The sequence below is a fragment of the Manacus vitellinus genome, unplaced genomic scaffold (assembly GCF_001715985.3).
Source record: "Manacus vitellinus isolate BGI_N305 unplaced genomic scaffold, ASM171598v3 scaffold_14_pilon, whole genome shotgun sequence".
NCBI lineage: Eukaryota > Metazoa > Chordata > Aves > Passeriformes > Pipridae > Manacus > Manacus vitellinus.
Window position 1 is genome coordinate 14461612 of NW_021939063.1, and position 19890 is coordinate 14481501.

The 19890-nt window shown below is 45.5% G+C and overlaps 1 protein-coding gene across 5 annotated transcripts; it reads right to left on the reverse strand.

Moving 5' to 3' along the window:
- Positions 1-1374: 1374 nt before the first annotated feature.
- Positions 1375-19793, reverse strand: TMEM40 (transmembrane protein 40). Of its 5 annotated transcripts, XM_018068552.2 has the most exons (15): positions 17238-19793; positions 12770-12824; positions 12251-12453; positions 9364-9420; positions 8624-8763; positions 7915-8068; positions 6423-6530; positions 5531-5584; positions 4797-4832; positions 3901-3933; positions 3417-3482; positions 3042-3113; positions 2887-2961; positions 2138-2200; positions 1375-1673 (listed from the first exon to the last, which is right to left on the reverse strand). In XM_018068552.2, the coding sequence occupies exons 4-15, from the start codon at positions 9410-9412 to the stop codon at positions 1654-1656; spliced, it is 870 nt and encodes a 289-aa protein (XP_017924041.2). In that variant the 5' UTR covers positions 9413-9420; positions 12251-12453; positions 12770-12824; positions 17238-19793; the 3' UTR covers positions 1375-1653. The 5 variants fall into 5 exon arrangements, with proteins under 5 accessions (XP_017924041.2, XP_017924040.2, XP_017924043.2 ...); XM_018068551.2 differs by lacking the exon at positions 12251-12453; XM_018068554.2 differs by lacking the exons at positions 8624-8763; positions 12251-12453.
- Between the last annotated feature and the right edge of the window lie 97 nt (positions 19794-19890).

The window sequence follows — 19890 nt, forward strand, 5'->3', positions numbered from 1 at the left end:
GATCTGGAAGAAGGGCAGGAAATTCCCAGGTACCCAAGAGGAAGCAGCTGAACGTGTAAGTTGCTTTTTTTCTATCAAATTGACTTTTCTCAGGTGAGCTGCTCTAAGCTGGCTGAGCATTTCATTTTGCATAGTAGGATGCACTGGGTCATTTTTTAAATTTTTTGCTGTTTTTAAATGTTTTGCTTGTTTTACCCTTAAGTTTCTGTTAAAAAAAAATTTAAAAATTCATTGTTGTGACTGCAGAGTACCCAGTTAAAAACATTTAGTACTGAAATATGTTTCTCATCCTGACTGTTCCACAAATTGCCTTTCAGAAAGATGTTACACAGCAGAGAACACTAAAAAAGCCTTTTTCATCAGAGCAGGGTAACTGTAGTTCTCAGTTCACCCAAAAGTCATTTGCCATTGACAAGGCTACACTGGTCTGAGCAAGGCTGTATTTGCAGACTAACACAAAATATACAGTATTTTAGGATGACACAATATTTCTGCAAAGACATGGAAATAGTACACGTAAATGAGAATATAAGTATTATGAAATAACTGGTATTCATCCTTCTTGCACAATTTAGCCCTGAGGTGTTGGGTGGGTGCTGTGCTGTGTTGGTGCAGGCCTGGGTGCAACTGTTGGTGTTTCTGGCAGTGCAGGTGGAACTGCAGGACCACATGATTGACACTGGTGCTTAAAATTAAGCACAACCAAAAAGGAATCTAATTTTCTGAGCAAGGCTTGAAATTGTTTGTCTAAACCTCTGGGCTGTTTGGGTTAATGGTTTTCAGATCCACATTTCCTTACAATCCCATGTTTTATGGCTTTTTCTGTTCAACTTGTTGCCTTCATCATTCTATGGGTATGAAGACCTTACATTTTTACTAAAAATTTAAAGGTACACTTTTTGTTGCAGTCTGCCTATGATTGCATTAGCCCTACCATCTATAATTTGTAATATGGCCCTATAAAATGAAAGGGATGCCAGAGTTCCACTTTATTCTACTCAAACACTGGGGGATGAGTCAAATCAAGCACTTTATTTTTTCCCCTCAGGAGAAGAGATGAAATTTGCTGTTGTTAATAATCTCATTACTGCACCATTATGTCAGTGCATGTAACATCTCCCCAGCTCTCCCCAGGTCCAATCCTTGCCCGCCCACTGCTCCGAGTTCTGCCACAGTTAATCTGCCTCAGCTCTGCTGCACTGCTGGGGCTCAGCTGGGAGAGCAGCACCACGGCTGCCTGCTCTGGGCATCACAGGGAGGGAGGAGGAGGTGCCTCTGGGGCTGCCAGGATTCCTACTGAAACATCCAGAGCCTCATCCAGAACCAGCACAGGACATTTTGTTGATTTTGATGCACCACAGGCAGAATCACGTGGAGAATGTGTTCATATTTAATGGAATTAAGGCAATCACGGTCTAGATGTTGGTTTGTGTTTGAGCTTTGCTGAGCCACAAACCCCTTCAGAAGCAAGAATGGGCCCTGTACCCCCATTTCAGGTTTATTTTTGAGGGGAAGGAGTGATGTCTTTCAGTGGTTTGACATTTCAATATTTCACATTGGCCATTCAGTTTTTAGGTTCACCTCATAAAGCAGTTCTTCTAGTACTGAGAATTCAGACAGCACGGTTTGTGGAACTCTCCTGAAACGTTCCTCCTAGGCAGCTTTCCTCACACCTGTGTCATGAAGAAAAAGACAGCTGTCAGGACTGCTTTTTTCAAATTGTCCTGTATCCATGCAGCTTTCCAGCATTCTTCATGCTTTGTGTCCATGAATATGGATAAACGTGAGCCAGGAGTCTGTTTGAAGACCCGACATGCAAAAACTCCCCCCACTCCCTGAGTTTTATTTGAGCTATAGAATTCTTATGCAGACACTGCCAGGAGTAGTTAATACCCCATACGGGGGTATTAAAAATGTGAAAATGCTCTGCCACAGGGAAAGAGTCAAGAATAATCCATTTTCAAACCCAAGCAGCTGTAATGAACTGTAGTAAAATATTTCTTTTTTTTTTTAACTAAAGAAATAAGATTGGAAATTGTAATTTAGAGAACTTGATCTTAATACTTGACCAAACCAAAGTACCCAGGAAGGTCTAGGGAAGACACACACACATTGTCAGTAAAAAGAGCACTGTTACCTCTTGGCCTGAATTTGTCAAACAGAGGAATAAAGCTGTCAAGGACGCTCCGAATCCGATACACTGGTTGTGAAAACAAACACATTTACATAAAACATAAAAAAACCAGGAAAATGGCAAAACCCAAATACTGACACTTGTTTAAACAAGCACTTCTGCGATACCATTAATAACAAAATAGTGACCAGACTGATTCCTGAGAGAACCACCCCCAGCCCAGTGAAATGGTGGCACCAGGTTACAGAGGATGTTAAAAGTTCCTGGCTGGGGAGCCCAAACTGGCTGCTGTTTGCACCTCTCCTCTGCCATCCCTAGGGATTGCTAAATGCTTATTTTTTTAGTATTCCCAGTAGCTGCTGCCATCCAGGTTCTGCTGGGAGCTGTCCTCAGTCCCAGGGGAATGGATGGCAGGCGGAGTGAGCAGAGTGAGCAGAGCATCTTATCGGGTGGATCTGGGAAGACTCGGTCTTGCTGCTAAAATTACCCGTTGTCATGGCAACACAGCATTCGGCCATTGCTGCTGAAAGAGGTGACTCAGGGTCTTGTGAGCATTGAGAAGGAAAAATGAGTCAACCTCTGCCTTCAGGGGCACCAAGGCTGCTCCTCTGCAGTCCCACTGTAACTGTGGAGGGGATGTTGGGGGACAGTTCTGCAGGGAGTTATGGAATCTCAACCCCACAGCCCCGAGTGGTGACTGTATGACCTTGTCCTAAGTGCAGGGACAGAGCTGCTGCTGTAGGGACACTTACCTAGACCAAAGTATATCCCAGTGGTTTCCAGGGAAGCAAAGGTGATTAAACCAATTCCAAGAGAAATAGTCCAATCTAAGGCAAAAAAATAAATGTTGGCTTTGTTCATTTTCCCAGAGTTCAACAATTTATCCTTCTATTGAATCTTGCCTTACCTTGGTGGTAGTAGTAGCAAACTAGTAAAGCTCCAATTGCAAAGCAAAGAATGACAAAATGAAAGAATTCATCTGAAATTGAGAAGGAAGATTAAGTCACAACTGTATCCAAGGCCATCTGGAAAGCACCTTCAAGTCCAGGCTATCACTGAGGGAATAGTCTTGTGCACTAGGACCAGCTGCACAATGGACCTGCACACAAGGTGCTGGGAGAAGCCTTGATGATTTTCATCAAGAAGTCTTGATGCACTTCAGCAAAGTACTCATGTCAGGAAAATAAAGGTTTTTTGAACCAGAGATCTTATTTGTGGACTGGACTAAGGTTCAACAGGTTAGTCATCAGTTCAATTAAAAAAAAAAAATTAAAAAAATTACCATCCTTCCGTATGCCCATCCACCGAACTGCCCACTGAGTGTGGGGAGTGCTCTGGTTCTCATATGCTGCAAAAAAAGAAATGTCTTTCATTGCCATGGAACTCAGAAATTAAGGAGTTTGAAGTTTATTTCCCTTTTTGTATCTGAAATAGATTCTCAAAGCAGAATATGTGTAAAACTGTTCAGATAAAAGATCTGTGAGCCTTTCAGAAAGATCAAATTAGCAATTTTAAAATCACCTCAAAGAGCAAGTTTTTTTAAAAAAATTTAAAAACAAAAGTGTAACCAGATGGCTGCATTAACAATACTGAATTGTTTTAAAGCACTCTGGGTCTCTTCTGTCTCTTCTGGGACAATCCATAGTCTCAGAATTACAGTGGGGGAATAAAGCTGTAGTACAAGGGAGCCTCAGTTTGATTCCTGGGTGCTTTGCACAACCACAGCTACAAGAATACAAGATAAACTTCTGTTTGCTTGTACTTACCATCTGCAATTGAATCTTCTCTTCTGGTAATCTCTGAAAAGCAATATAGTTATGTTATTTGTGATGGTAAAAATACCAATTAATACCAATAATACACAGTTGCTAAAACTGAAACTAAACCCAGGCAGAGCTGGGATCACGAGCTGCAAGTGTGTGTGACCTGAACCTGCCCAGCACAGCAGACACAGTGTCCTGCACTAGACAAACATTTTCAGTTTGGGGTATTGAACTAATCTAGAACTGAAGCAACAAAGGCTGGAGCAAGTGGTAGAGAGGCCAAACACCAACTGGAAAAGTACTGGGACCCTCTTTCTGCACTTGGCAATGTGGGGAGAATATGGCACTGCAACCTATTCTCTGCCCTGGTGTTTTGTGGAGCTCCTTGGGGACAGGTAAAAACCTCCTCAAGGGGTTATGCTGCAATTTATATCTTCTCTACTGCACAGAAGAGAAGGTTAAGCAGGTGTCCCCTCAAAAAGGCCACTCCACTGGGCTGTCACTCCTAACTCATGCATGTGGCCTCAGCCTGGATGCAGGAGGAGTGGGGTCAGTAATGCAATTAAGCCATGAAGACTTCCTGCTCTGGGCTTTTTACATCCATTCTGCTGCTGCACAGCAGTGCCTGGTAAGAGGAAATCTGCCTTCCCACTGGCTGATGTAGCCCATGTAACCCTCTCATCTGGCACTGTTCTGTTGCTTGTCATCTGGCATTCACCTGGCACCTCCTGCTGGGAATGCTCTGAGCTAAGGCAGGAGCTTTCTGCAACAGAATGTCTGCACCATGCCCAGGTCTAACTGGACAGCAAGGGATTTACAGCCAGGGGTTATTTTTTAGTGTATCAGCAGGTCAGTAAGAACATCCTTCCAGCAGGAGGGGGTTACCTGGGAACGCTTACCTGAATCTCTGTAGGGAACCATCTCTGCTGGTGTGCCTAAAACATGATGCAAAGATGATATAGGTTAATACCTGCAGTGAGTGTGGTGTCTGGTGCCAACCTGCCTGAAATCAGTGCAGGTGTGTAACGGTGACAAAGTAGAGACCAACTCTTAATTCCTTAGAGAGGGCAGCTCTACTGCAGGTTATAGAGTTTGAAAGTGGGTAACAGGACTGGATTATTACCCCCCCACATTCCATCTCTCAAGTCAGACAGAATCAGACTCCTGTGAGACAAATTAGATCTCCTAATGTCAATTTAAATGAGCTGCTCTTACATCTGGGCTGAGCTCAGTTTAAGACATTAGTTAAAATATTAAAGCCTTACATTTTTTACATCCATAGTTCTATAGCTATTTCTGTGTATTGACACAACTCATTTTCTTTATCTGCACTGTCCTTCTTTTCCATCTTCCCTTTGGAAGGGAGGGAAAAGCCTCAGGAATGAGGTGGTCCTCGATGATAATCTTGTTCAACTCTAAGCACAAGACATGGCTGAGTGTCAGTATCAGTTCAGCTTCATCTTGTAGGAAATGTCCTTCCAACAGCCAAATTCTGCCTTGTCATGCTCCTATGTCTACACCTGTTAATATAGTTTTGTTTAACAGTCAGATCAAAGAATGCATAAAATTATCCTTTTTTAGTTTATGTTGGTTGTCTCCAGTAAAAGCCAATACTGTTGCCACTTTGTCCTACCTCCGAGTAATTGGCCTTCAGTCTTCTGTCTTCCTAAATCTTCCTCATCACTGTCTGGGTAGAGAAGGTGTTTCTTCATCAGATTAAAGAAGAATGTGCCAGAAGTATCAGAAACAACAGCACTGTAGTTGTTTGCTCATAATATAATCATGTGAAGGTAAAAATCAAAGCTTTCAAATGCAAGGATTGCTATTGGTTGCTTTTGCCTCACAACTCTCTTCAAAGCTGGCTGAATAGCTGAAACCCAACAAAATCTGAATAACTTGAATAAAGGGGTGTAGTGAGAAAGTTCTTATTTAAAAAACATACATCAGCAGCACTGCTAATTAGCTTGAAAAAATTATTTCTAAATACAACATATTTGAAGTTAATCAGCTTTCTGTAACAGAGTAAGCCAATATCAGCATTACCACTTCCATGTTGCCTGTCACTTCATCTCTCTTGTTTTCCATGAATGAAATGGTCTTTGGTGGCAGCCAAAGTGACTCTTGACACACAGTTGATGTTTGCAAGTAAGAAATGCTAGAGAAGTACCACAGCACTGCCAGCTACTGCCATACACTGACTATTCTTCCCCTCCTGCTATAGCTCAGGCTTCAGTCACACCATAAGCAATAGGAGGTCACAGATCTTTTATTTGGGAAGGAACCCTGCAGTAGATTTCTATGCTTCTGAAACCTCCAGCTTCCCACAGGAGTGGGAGGCAGCCACTGTTTTGCTGATGTAAAGGTACTGATGATTTTCTGTGTTCTCTTTTTTGCACCATTTCCTACTTTTTTCAGAGCTCTGCAGAATTGCCTCTGAATTGCTGCACATCTGCTATGTCAATCTCTTATGAACATGCAATCAGACTAAGTTATTTATCAGGGAAAATAAAATAAATCCTCTTTACCTTGTGTATCTTCATCCATGGATTCATGGGATGAATTTTCAGCCTTTTGTTCCTCCTGTGAAAGTACAAGATTCTTTTCCAGTCTCTTCAGGAGTTTCAACTTTTCATCTGTTTTATATATAAAGAAAAAAACATTATCAATGACTACATTTTCTCTCTTTTTCAGCAACAGATTTCACCATGCTTTATTAAGGTTCCCTGACAGGAAATCAGACCCTTAGTCTTACTTCAGCTGTATTTTTGCACACAATGAGTCATACAAAGCATTACAAATAAAGCATCGTACACGCTACAGCTTAGACTTTCTTAAATGGTTGTGGTAGATGCCTAAAGTTTCATATTCTGGCCTTTAATTTACTCATAATGTCACCCCTGTGCAAATTCCCACTCCCTGAAACAACAGCAGCTGCAGCTGAACGATGCTTTAGCTGGAGAAGAGTGGCTCACCCTTCCCTGGGCTACCTGTGCCGTCACCCCGGTGGCTGCTGCGGGCTCCCTGTGCCGATGCCGCGGTTCCAGCTCCCTCTCGTGGCACAGGAGCACATCCCTCAAAGCCGGATCACCAGGGCAGGCACCTGCAGGGCGCTGAGGCGGCCCAGGCACTTTAGTGCAGGTGAATCCTTACAGCCTCACGTCCAGCTCAGGGCTGAGGGCCGGGGGTCTGAGCAGTGCTCCATTATTAGGGGCAGTATTTGGGCACAGAAAGGTAGATGTGATTCCTTCCCCCTGGCTGCTCAGGCTCTCACTGCACAAGGGCAGGAGGGTCCTCCTGTGACAAACAGTCCTGCCCTGACAGATGACCAATGCTGGGCTGTGCTCCGGGGTGGGAGGTCTTTCCCCTTCGGGAACATGTTTGATCAAGGTAGAAAAAGGAACAGGATGTCCTTAAGGATCTCCAGTTAAATTCAAGGTCATCTTAAGTGAGTGCAGCTCTGTCATCTATTAAAGACAATTAATGACTTTATGGACCCTGTGGAACTGCCCTTAGTTTCTTACTAGGCAAATAAGAAATGCAGTGGAATCTATTTGTATCCTGCTGCTAGATTCAGCATCCTGAGTGCCATCCTCTAGCCATTCCTTTTAGTTTTACTACATGTAAACTATTAGTAAAAATATTTTTAGTGGCTCAGCTCTGATTTCTTACCACTGTAAGAGTTCAGAGGGGTCCTGGGTGTCATCAGTCCAGCCAGATGGGAACACTGGGGCACCATGGCAAGTCAGAAATTTCTCTGGCAGCATCATCCCAGGACATCCTCTCCCTAAACACACAGGGTTTTTTCCCCCAGAAGAAGCCAATTCAAGCTACAGTAAAATACTGTCTTTGGCTCCCATTACCACCATACATAACTGCCTTTCCTAAGCAGTACTTGTAGACATTTCAGTTGGTCACTAACAATCACTTCCAAGCACATATCAGAGTTTTCAAGCTGCTGTCAAGTGCCACTGGCACTGCAGTAACAAAATAGCTGACAGGCAGACAGGGAGGACTCACCCTTTCCCTTGGAGCTGGGCAGCTGTCTGTATCCAGATGGATTGGATGCCTTCAGCAAGAGGTAAAGAACAGCCATTGCCCTGACTCCTTTCTCCTCTATGGCTTTCAGGCAGGCAGCACAGCCCCCAGGCAGGACATTGCAGCTGTTGAGGAGCTGAAACAAAAGTAAGTCCTTCCAATAACACACAACCTGGAAAAACCACACCCTGATGTACAAGTGAATGTATCTCATCCTGTCTGTGGAAATGTAACCCCCTGCCCCTATCATACAAGTGGGAAATCAGGGGCAAAGAGTAAAGCCAAAGATGGAAAGAGAATGTATACTCAGAGTAGAGCTGTCAACTGGGAACAAAAAGCATGATGGGCAATATTTAACTATTTAAAGAGCTGGAGAAATACAGCTACAGGGTCTGAAAATGGACATGCAATCTTGCAGTGCCTTACAGCAAAATGTCACTAACAGTGGTCCTGCCTAGAAAATAGTGAGCTGAACTGATCCTGAGGAATTTATACAAAGCCAGTTATTTTGTACATGGAGAGCAACGAAGTAAAAAATAGTGCCCTGAATCTCATTTATCTAAATGCCCTTTTAAACCTTTTAGCATATTTTAGCATATCAGATGACTGGACTACAAATTTTCTCTCCCCAGAGTATAGTAGGAAAGTACAAAAGTATATAACAAGGATACATGTTCTTTTAGTAACTTACATTGTTCTTTTCTTCAGTATTCAGGATAGGTGGGTCAGTGGTGGCTAAACATTTTACAAGTGATTCCCAAAAGGACTGGTTCGTTTTCTCGTGATTCTCCAAGTAATTGGCATCAGCAGTAAAAACCCCCTGGAACATGTCTGGGAGAAAAAACAAGCCTATGACTGTGCAGCAGCAGAGGTGGGCTGCATGGCAGTGTTTCTGTGGTGCTCAGTGTAGGTGTGGTGACAGACACCAGGCTCTAACATATTGCCCAACACCAGAACACAGGAAAGAAAGTAGTGCTTTATTGTATAAAGGGTCTTGGTCTGCCAGAAAACAGTAGGAGAATATCCATACAAATAACTGATGTCCCTATGATGCCACTGTCTCAGAGAAACAGGGCATGTGTTTCCAAAGTATTCCTAGCTATTTAATGGGTGCTTATTCTGACCATGCTATTTTACAGACAGGCACAAAGACCCCAAAGGCTGGATACCAGGGTACTGGGATTGCTCATTAGGCATTTGATGTGCAGCAAAGTCTCCTTCGTGCACCTAAATTCCCACTATCACATGCCCAAGGTCTGACAGAAGTGTGTGGAAGAGCTGGGAACTGATTGCTGATCTCTCTTTCACAAGCGAGGGCATGGATGGAGTGTTTTCAGAGGAACCAGATTTCACTGACTCACAACCACCCTGGCAAACACTGCTGTGGAGTGTGAATGAGCTGAAACTTTGATATTTGTGTGCTCCCCTTACCTTGCTGCTCTTCAGTAAGATCTGAGACCAGGACATTCAAGTTCTCCATTGCTGTGCCTGTTCAAAAGGGGAGAAAAAGCATATTAGAATCACATCACTGACCTTCTCTGGTTTTCTGTCTTATGTTCGATTTTCTGCAAACATGGCATGTATCTCTGGCCCTTCAGCTATTAAATCACTTCCCTGTTGCAATGGGAGTTTCACATCATGATTCATTTACCCTCCTGGGACCCAATTCTCGATTCCTCTGAGTGAGTCCTGCTGGGCTGGCCTTTGGTTATTAGGAAAGAACAAAAGTTTGATCATCGTGAGTAAAACAAAAAGAAGTTGGAGTTGATCATTCACATTGTTGTTTTTTACAGCTACCAAGGTGTCTAATTAACTATTTACCACAGATGTGAGTAACTTAATAGGTCCTGTTCCATTCACAAAACAGAATGATTATTTTGTATCTTTGACATCTTAATACTTCAAATATATTGACCAGGGAGAATAGTTCATAGGAAAGTCCCACAAGACTTTGAATTTTTGTCTCACAGAAGACTTTGATGCTTCAACATCTGTTCTTCCCAACAAGGAAATTTCCATTACCTTCAGCTTTATGCCTACTGGGGTCCAGGTATCCCACACTGATGCTTCTCCCCTCATGTAACATTTCAACTAATTCACTATTGTACTGAGATGCAGAAGATGATGCTCAGGGAGCCTGAAGCACAGTTTCTATTATGTAGGGTGCAACAGGAAAGCAGTTTATACATCCACACTTTTTCTTAAAATATGATTTTTGTATCCATTCAACAAAACATTTCAATCAAGTAGTTTAAAAACTAAGTATTTCTTTCAAATATTCCAGAGGGAAACCTGTTTTTTTTCCTACAGGCACTTTCACTTCTCTAGAGACCACCACATCAGTCGAAAAAATATTCTAATACAAAACCCCAGACAGGTCAGTTAATATCTTCAGAAGGACAGTGTAACACACAATCAAACATTCAAACAGAACAGCTTTTTAGGGTGCCAATTCTCAGAGGAAATTAGATAACAAACAGACCCCAAAGTAGCTGTAAAACCCATCTCTCCTTTGGGACCAAGGTCAAGATCTCACATTTTCAGTATGTTGGTAATTCTGGGGGCTTTCTCCTTTCCTAGCCTGCAAGTGCTCTTCAAGTGATGAGGTCCTTAGTTTGAAACTCCTTTCAGCCACTGCTTAGGCTCTGAGAAAATTACATAAACTCTTTAACCACTTCTAAAGGCTGAGCCCAAAAAACTGCTTACCTGCCTCTGAGGTGTATTGTGAAGAAACACTTTGAAATTATTTCCAATGATGAGTCCATGCAAAAGCTCTACAATGGCAGATCATCCCTTTGCCTGACTTACATCCAGCCTTTGCTGCTGTGGCTGTGGCAGCAGCACTGTGAGCCTGTGAGCACCTGATAGGGAATGCAGGAAATGCATTTGTCCCCCTGCCAGGTCAGCAACCGCTGATGTTGAAATGCAGGAACCCAGCACACCACGCCCCAGCCAGACTCGTTCTTGGCTGCACAACGAAGAGCGTCACTTCTGTGCAGTTATGTATCTCCACCTATGGTTTCTGCCTTTTTCAGTTTCTTTCTTGCCTTCCTATTTGCTCAGCTTAAACCTTGCAACAGTGCTTGCTTGTTTAAGTTAAATCCTTTAGGCCTCTTTCTGGACCGCAGGGTTGAAATACCAGACCTAAAGGAAGAAAAGTACTTACAATATAAACACTTCTTCTCTGACTGATGAATTCCACTTCATAAAATAATTTACAAATATCCACAGCTTTTATTGCTGGGTGAAATTCAGGAGGTTTGTCTTTGGGGTTCCTAATACCTGGTGAAGGCCACTTTCATTGGCACATTTGAGCCATGTTGCTCTTTCTGTGACATGAACACAGAAGGTGCAGCAGCTGCCCTGTGCCAGCTTTGTGTCATCCCTAAGACAAAATGAGCAGGTGGGCACTACCTGACCTGTCCCACCACACTCAAGAGCAGATTGAACATTGAGGGCAGAGCAGACACTTCACCCTCATGTGCTGTCAGAGTGATTTACCTTAAAACTTCCCCTTTGCTGGCCCAAATGACTGGAATTTCCAGGAACAGAAACACCTTTGCCTAATGCACTTATGCATCCTGCCATGGTAAGGCCTGGATGCCACAGGAGGATTCAGGAGCAGCCAGCATCTGCTCCCATCTCCCTTTCTGTGCCTCCAGCACAGCTCAGCCCAGTCAGTCACCAAGATTTACGTAACAAAGGAAGTTGGGCACCTAATTTCTCTTAGACTATGCACAGTTAATTTCCCTGTGGCTCTTCTGGAAAGAAAATCAGATCTAAACAAAGGATAAGTATAGGTGCTTAGTTATTGTATATTTTAAAAGTGATTTAGTTGATTATACCTCATAATGACAAAAGGATGATAATATACTGACAGTTCACCCTGGCCATGAGCTCATTGGAGAATGACACAAACAACAGACCTCACCTTGCTTTCCCCACAGTAAATCAGAACTTAATTGCAGTGAGGTCTTCTTAGCAAGTTAGAATAAAATTTGTGTGCAGAGTCAGATTTAGAAAGTGAGGCTAATAACTGGCATACACAAAAACTTTTTGCTTAGCTGCTGAAATATATCTGAAGGAAATTGCTCAATGGGATTAAAAAAATGTAAATAAAGTAAAATAAGGTTGTTTTGATTTCAAGACAAAAACAAGACAATCCTAAACCTTTCCCCTTTGAAACTACTTTTACCTTTCATTTTAAGTTATATGCAGATACTGAATATTGCTAAATTTTATTTCAAACCTAAACGTTAAGTCCCTCCCTGCCTTTCTCTAAAACCAAACCAAACCAAACCAACTTCTTAAAGCACACCTGAAAGTCTTAGGTCACAGCAGCTGCTTCCACACGAAGATGTCCTGGAGGGCTGTGGTGAAAGCTGTTTCTATCAGTGAGACAACAAAAACTTATCCACGCTGGCTCGGTTTGAAACCATTCCTGCTCCAGTCTCCTCAGGCTGTGACACCAGTGAGGTAATTCTGCTACCCCTCTGCTTGCCTTCCTGCTGCCAAATATAGCTGAAATGTGACACAGAAGTAGCAAAACTCAAAAGACTTCATTCTTTACAGTGTCCTTGAACACAGGCATGTGGAGAGACCCAGCATGTCCCCGCAGGGAGGGGGGAGAAGGGAGCAGGCGCAACCCACCCACTCCTTGCCACAGCTCCATCACTTCCTTCCTCTCCTGGCTTTCACAGCAAGCCCAGACATGGTGGCTGCACTGCTGCCAGCCTCACACCTGGAAACCCAGAGCAGTTTGCTCACTGCCTGTTTTCCAGCTCTGCTGGGAATGGCAGTGCTCCCATAAGCATTTACATACAACATTCGAAATTACCTGGTTTGTATTTCTCCTTTAGCACTGTGCGCTTCTCTGTGGTCACTGCAAAGTTCTGAAGGAAAGAAAATGAGCTCATCAGAAGCCAGAGGAGCTTGTAGTCTTAAGTTAAGGCAAAAAACTCTTCCTTCCTTAACTTAAGGCAAAAAAAAGTTAAGTTAAGGCAAAAAACTCTTCCTCTCATTCAGTGTAGGGCTTGCCATGAGGATTTCAGAGAAAAAAAATATTTATAAGATGAGGAAGCTGAGTCAAGAAGTCGCAGAGGTTACAGGGAAGTCCCGTGGCTCACCCCCCCAGCACCAGAACCCTTGTACAGTGGTTTGATGCCTCGGACAGCAACCAACAACCCAACTGTGTACCAAAAGCAAGGACACAACCCTGAAACACCTCGAGCTTGACCCCAAGAAGCTCCTAAACCCCTCCCAAGCACTCACCTGCAAGGCTGTGCAGTGGTTCAGGATCCCAGGGGCAGAGATCCCAGTGCCAGCCCTGGCTTGTGGTGGCGGGTGGGCGGGAAGGCGTCGGGGCTGGTGCTGGGGCCTCCCGTGGCCACCCCTGACTCCCGGGGTGAGCAGGGGCAGCTCCGCAGCGTCCTCTGGCCACTGCCAGTTCCACTCATGGTGTGTTCTCATGTCCCTGAGCTCTGGGGAAGGCACCAAGGCCCAATCCCACCAGGGGAGAGGAGCTGGGCAGCTCCCAGCCTGCTTCAGGTACCAATGGGCTCAGCTGCCCTGACTAGTCAGCACCCCTCACCCCTGCCCATGGCTGCTCCAGCACAGCCCGTTTGAGCTGGAGGGCCAGGCATGCTTGTTTGGCTTCTCTAGGACATGAGGAGGACACTGGAGATGCAGGGATCCCACTCTGAGGAGAAAGGCCCTGGGCTCCCATAAAGCTGAGCAGTGGCACCATGACAGGGGTTCAGAAGCCCAGGCATGTTGCCCTCCTGCCCAGGGCATCCCCAGGCTCAGGGAGGAAGGTACACGTGGAATGTCTGACAGGGAAGGGAAACATGCCCTCTCTCCCACCTCCAGCAGCCAAAGAGAGGGTGCTGAAAACACAAAGCCTCTGTTTGGCTCTACTCATCCCATACCCACAGTAAGCTCATCAGTGCTCCCCTCCCAGCCCTTCTCGGTCACCTCTAACTCACATCACTCCTTCAGCACCATTTTCACTAGAGCCACCCCAGGGCTGTTTAGAGGAGCTGCTCCTTCACTGGCACATGGTTTCTGACCCAGCCAACCTTCAGCAGAAGGCCACAAGAGCAGCAGAGGAGCAGAGCCCCCTGGTGCACATGAGCCAAAACAGGCAGCACGATGCTGGTCACCCGAAAATGTGTGTGAGGAGCAACAGCAGCGTCACAGGAAAGTCCCAGGCACAGGATTCCAACAGCACAGTGCCTATTGATTACACAAGGTGTGGCCGTGTTAAGTCATTTGTCACATTAAGGTAACGGTTTCACCCTGGTGCAGTTGGTGCCCCAGGAGGGGTGTGTGGGGCAGGCTGTACACCCTCCCTCTGCCCTCCTCCCTTCTTCATCTACTGATGCTTCTGGAGAGCCTGGGACCCAGGTAAAGTCAGTCATACTTCCTGTAGTATGCATGCATAGATTTTTCTTTACCAGTTTGTTGGGGGTTTTGTTGGGGTTTTTTATATTTTTTTAGAGGAAGGATTGGGTTTTGGGGTTAAGTCGTTTCACTAGTTTTCTACAAGTGCCTGTTCAAGTGCCTTGTCTCACCTACCCTGCCATATTTAATTACATTTAACACTTAAAAAAGCTAATACTCTGCACCTGCTTCTGCTGGGAAGAATATTATCTCATGAATTATAATGTTTTATCATGTATTACATGTGTTTATTTGGCCCTTATTTGGGAACTGTCCTCTGAGAGAGTTAGCAGAATGGTGATTTATTCTTTGTATGCTGGGAAAATTGCTTCCAGGAGGGGTTTAGAGAGGTGAGACACATGCAGAGCAGCTCTTAGCTTGACACTAATTGGGTACAGCATGTGTGTGGATTTGTCACATGGGCAGGTTGCATGAGAAATGTAGAAATACTTCTAAGTGAGTGTAGGAGAGGCCCAGGGATGGTACATAGAGCAGTAATTGCTCCTTTAGTCATCACATTTCTGACAGATTAAAACATTCCCAAGACATCTCTTGCCCTACCCTTTTATCCAATGGGTTGGTTACATTAGTCCCTTCTGTGCACTTACTTAGTCCCTACTTATTTTCCTTTAAATAAAGTCTGCTTCAACAATTGTTGTGAGACTACAGAGCACAAGTAACTGAGGGGGGATTATGCCTCACAGTCAGCTGCATTTTGCAGGCTACAGCTAATTTACAGCTACCTTTTAATTTTTAAACTCTGAAACTTTTGAGAAGGAAAAAGCAAGAAGCAGTAAGTACAACCCCTTCCCTCACTTTCCAGACCATCACCCAACTAGTAACACCCTGAACACCCTGTTATGCTGAGATCATGAGAAGGCAGCTGTTTACCTCTGGCAGAGAGAAAGCCTGAGGTTTAGCCATGAAAGCCTTTGCAGAACCATATGGGAGAGTGGAACATAACATTGCCCCTTACTTAGATCTTCTGGAATTTTTTTTCTCATTCTGTACTCTTCTGTGGAATTACTTGCCATAATAAATAATTCACTATATTGGTATTTCAAATTAACACAGTAAAATTTTAGCTAAAGCCTGTTAAATTTAAGAACTAGGCCTGTCTGAACAGGCTAAATCAACAGAAACTGTAGGCCAGGATATATCACTCACTCCCTGGATGGTTACTGACCTCCTCAGGTTCTGCTGTCAACCAGTCCTGAGGCTAAAGAATGAGTGATCCCAGTACTGAGACAAGCACAAGATCCCCTCCTGAACAGCTGTGGGTAATGACGGTAATGTTCCCTCATTAGGGGAGCTCCCCTTTGTTATGGGTCGGCTCACAAATTGCTCTGTGGGCTGAGGCTCTGCAGGAGGGAGGGGGTTGTCCAGCCTCTGGGGCAGTGGTTGCTGCTCCTTCTAATTTAGCTAAAATGGCAGTTTTCCAGTTAAAGGGCAGCTGCTGAAACCCAGGGCCATCAGTGGGATGGATAGTGTGGCCCCAACACAAAGCATAAGTCCATAAAGGGCAGGTAATATTTAGTCCCACAGTACCTTAACAATATTCCTGAACCTCATGCTAATGACTGAGTTTCATAGGTAGACCAAGACCAACCCAGCCTTTCTCCTCTCCCTCAATACCATTTTCTCCTGTCCCACCACCTGCCTCAGCACTTTCCAGCTGTGGCACCTCACTCTGTGAGGACGCCTTTCCCACAGCAGAGCCAGGGCTCTGGCCTTCTTGTACTCCTTGGAGGAGCAAAAACAAAGGCTGAAAACTAATCCCAGTTGTGCACTTGCTACAACCTGAGCCAGGGTGCAGGAAATACAGGCAGAAGTGGGGAACTGTGAGGTGCACCCAGCTGCTGGCCTGGCTGAGCCAAGTGCTGCAGCAAGCACAAGGATCAAGACCTCTGAGGACAATCTCCCCAAAGGACTGCTTCTAGGAGCAACCTGCAAAAAAACCTGCTCAAAATCAGGACCTCTCCTCTTCCTTGTTCTCCCAGTTCCCTGGGGTCCCCTCACATCTCCATTTTTTCTGGTCTAGCAATAGGGCTGGAAGTGCCTTGTGGAGGCAGAGCCACAGGCAGGGGAGCACACATGCTTCCTGGGAAGTAAAAGGAGCAGGAGGGACAATTCCCTGCTTCAGCTGATCCTCTTGATAAAGCTCCTTTCCTCAGCCCTTCTAAGCACACAGGCAACGCCAAGGATTTCGATATTTAATCCTGACATTTTGTGGAATGGGTTTGGTCCTAGAACCCATTTTGTAACCCTGTCGGCAAGGCAAGGCAGGCTGAGACCTGTCCTCACACTGCTTTCTCACCGATGTGCCTGCTGGGAGATGGCAAGGCCAGGAAGCAGAAAAGCTTCGGGGTAGTGAAGCACATGTGGGGTTACCTGTTGGCACAGCAGGGCTGGGGCTGGGCCAGCAGCTCCGTGCTGCACCGACAAACCTGTCTGGAACATCCCCCAGCCAAGGCAAACCTCGAACCTGCCACAGGTGTGACTGAAGCCGACAAGACTCCAAGTCTGATCTATCCATTGTTTCCCCAGGATGTTATTGTCAAACTTTTGCTTCAGGATATACCCAGTGAGAATCCTCCCCTTCCCAAAAAGAGGGTTCTGTCAACTACTGGCTTCGTGTTTCTGTGATACAAAGTGAAAATGCACGGGCTGTGTCAGACTGCACAGGGAGTGATGGGGAAGGTGAGCTGACACCCTAAAGCTAAATATGCTCTAGGACCAAGTCCCAGGTCCTCAGGCTCTGCAGAGCTCAGAGCAGCACTGCTGGCAGCTTCTGGAAACTGGACACAGAAATCTCAGTGAATCTGGAGACCTCCCATACCCTGTGACCTCCCCAGCTCACTGACCTGGGGATCAGCAGCAATCCCAGGCAGGCAAGGCCAATCTTCTCTTTGGGAGACAACTACTCGAGTGACTCCCACTGCTGTCAGTGCCTTAGTACCAGGATGCAAGCAGACACCATCTTCTGGGATCTTTAAAATTCAGCTTTGTCAAGTTATTAGGGTCAAAGTGCAGCTCTCCCTCAACACAGCTGTGTCCTAACACATTCTGCTCTCGAGATCATCTCAGCTCACTGAATATCAGCTTCAATCACCTGCAACATAAACGGGATGAAGGTACATTTGACTTTAAAGTCGTTTCTTAAAATCAAGACTCTGCTCTTAGTAAGCACAGAGAGAGCCCAAAGGTTATTTATTAGAACTATTTAAGTCTGATCCAATCCATTCATCTCAAAATATGTGCTTTGGAACGGAGACTACAACCTTGGAGGGTTATGCAAAGCTTGAATTCAAGCTCTATCTCCCTCTTCTGCTGACACCACAAAAATGGTGATGCCAACCTCGTCTCCTGCCCGAGATCAAAATGCTACTGATCATTCCCGAATCTTGGAACCTCAAATGGGGACTGCCCAACTGTTCCAGTCGCTCCATGAGCGACAGTGAGCACAAGCCCCCTATTTGCCATCTGAGTGAGAAACTTTCTCAAGTTACAGATTGGCTCAGGCTCTGTAGGTCCATTCTGGCACCTTTGTAAGGGGCTTCAAACTGCTTCCTCTGCAGTTCAGGCTCTGGGAAAAGGTCTCAGATACCACCAAAATGTCTCAGATACCAATAATCAGAGCTGTGGGGGTGCCCAAGCACCCGTCTCTCTCAGGACATGCTCTGAGCACACAGAGCATGTTGCCATCTCCTGCTACATTAAGTGTGAGGTGGGGATAACAACAGCACTAACACGACACATAAATCAGTCTTCTAAATTAGAATACACAAATCCACTCCAGAAAAGTTTAATGTGGGTTCCTGGGGCATCATATTCTGAAAAAAAAAAAAAACACCAAAATACAGTACAAAGAAAAAAAGGCAAACAGAATTCCCCAGTCCTTAAAATAATGAAATATAATCAGAGCTACATCTATTTACAGGGCTGCACATCACAGCAGCTGCTAGAAAAAGCAGTGTCACAACCTGAGGACCAGAAGGCTTCTCCACCTCCCAGAGATGGCCTGGCAAAAGCAGCACCCAAACCAGAAAGCCTAGTCTTGCAGAGCTCTAGGGAACTACTAAGACTTCCTCAAAGGAAAAGGGCAGAACTCAGTACCACAGTGAGCTGCCCAGCATTCCAGCTGGGAGATGAACCAGACAGGCTGATCCCAGAGTGCTGAAGCTCCATGAGAGCACAGGTCCTGGGAGAAGTGGTACCTTCTATCAGATCCCTGTTCCAAAACCGTTTGGCCACACCAACTGTATGGCAAAACCTACTCCTTTGAGAAATCCTGGGGTCAGAGGAAAAAGAGAGAACCATTACAACAGCCTGTCAGGAGACCAAGGAGGGATCCAAGGGAGACACAGCACACTACGAGCTGGGAACAGGAACAAACAATGGATCTAACAAGGTCTACCCAGAACAGCCACAGTCCCAGGGATGTCTGTGGTAGCCATTCACTCTTTGGGTGAAGAATCTTAATCATTTCCATGGGCCTTGTGCACTAAAAGCAGCTAAGCCTCCCTGATGTGCAGCCCAACCTGAATGTAACCACTGAGAGAGCTGGGGAAAAGGCTGGAGGAGCACTTATTCAAACAATGGAAAACACAGAGATTCCTACAGAGAAAAAAACTGTGAGCTTGGAGGAGAACCTATATTGAGGAGCAACCAGCTGATGTCAGACAACCTCAAAAATATAAAGAACATTAAGTTACCCAGGTGCTCAGTAAACACTGCAAACATGACCATCATGAAAAAACTAAGATTTCAGTTGGAGAATAATATACCAAGACATTTAAAGCCCACTGGGAAGCAATAAAACCTTTACTGTAGATACCAACTCCATGGACTTCCCAACAAATGCTAAATATGAGCAGTGAGTGTGCAGATCTAGATGCCCACTGGAAAACTGAGATAAAGAAAGGAGTGGTGGGAAGGGCTGAGAGACTTTCTTCTCCTTGCCACTCGCCTCCCAGAGATGAGGATAAGCACCTCTTCCCAGGTGCTGGCAAGGGGCTCTCTCCTGTGGTATGTGCACTGTGCACCATGCCAGGTGAGCCTCCTGTCCCCACATTGCCCTGGCGTGTGCACGTGAAGGCTGAGACATCCTCCAGACCACTGGGATCACCAGATTTCTGCTGTGACCCCCAAAGGAGCACAAAGCACCTCAGAGGCTGGTCAGGTACTTCCCGGAGCTGACAACAGCCAGGCCCGCGGCCTCTGTGGCACAGCCCCCACGTGTGGGGAGGAACCGTGGCCAGACCCCATGGATCGAGCAGATGGAGGGGCAGGCTCTGGACATCCAGGATGGTGGCAGGGAGCCGGGCATCCCTTGGCCCGGCCCCAGGCAGGCAGGCAGGCAGAGAGCAGGCAGGGCAGGAGCACAGCGGTTTATTGGCAACACGAGTAGAAAGGCGGCGGCGTGGCGGCCGGGCCGAGCGGGGTGGGGGGCGGCGGTGCCGCGGCGGGGGGCGGGGCCGCCCCGGGCCTAATGTTCAGCGTTCCCCCTTGGTGACC

Excerpts from the sequence above, each read along its gene's own strand:
- TMEM40 (XM_018068551.2), bottom strand. The coding sequence starts at position 9,412 with ATGGAGAACTTGAATGTCCTGGTCTCAGATCTTACTGAAGAGCAGCAA. Across the intron at positions 6,531-7,914 it reads GCCCAGCTCCAAGGGAAAGG|ATGAAAAGTTGAAACTCCTG; the intron begins GTGAGTCCTCCC and ends TATATAAAACAG. Across the intron at positions 1,674-2,137 it reads TGACAAATTCAGGCCAAGAG|GTGTGAGGAAAGCTGCCTAG; the intron begins GTAACAGTGCTC and ends TTCATGACACAG.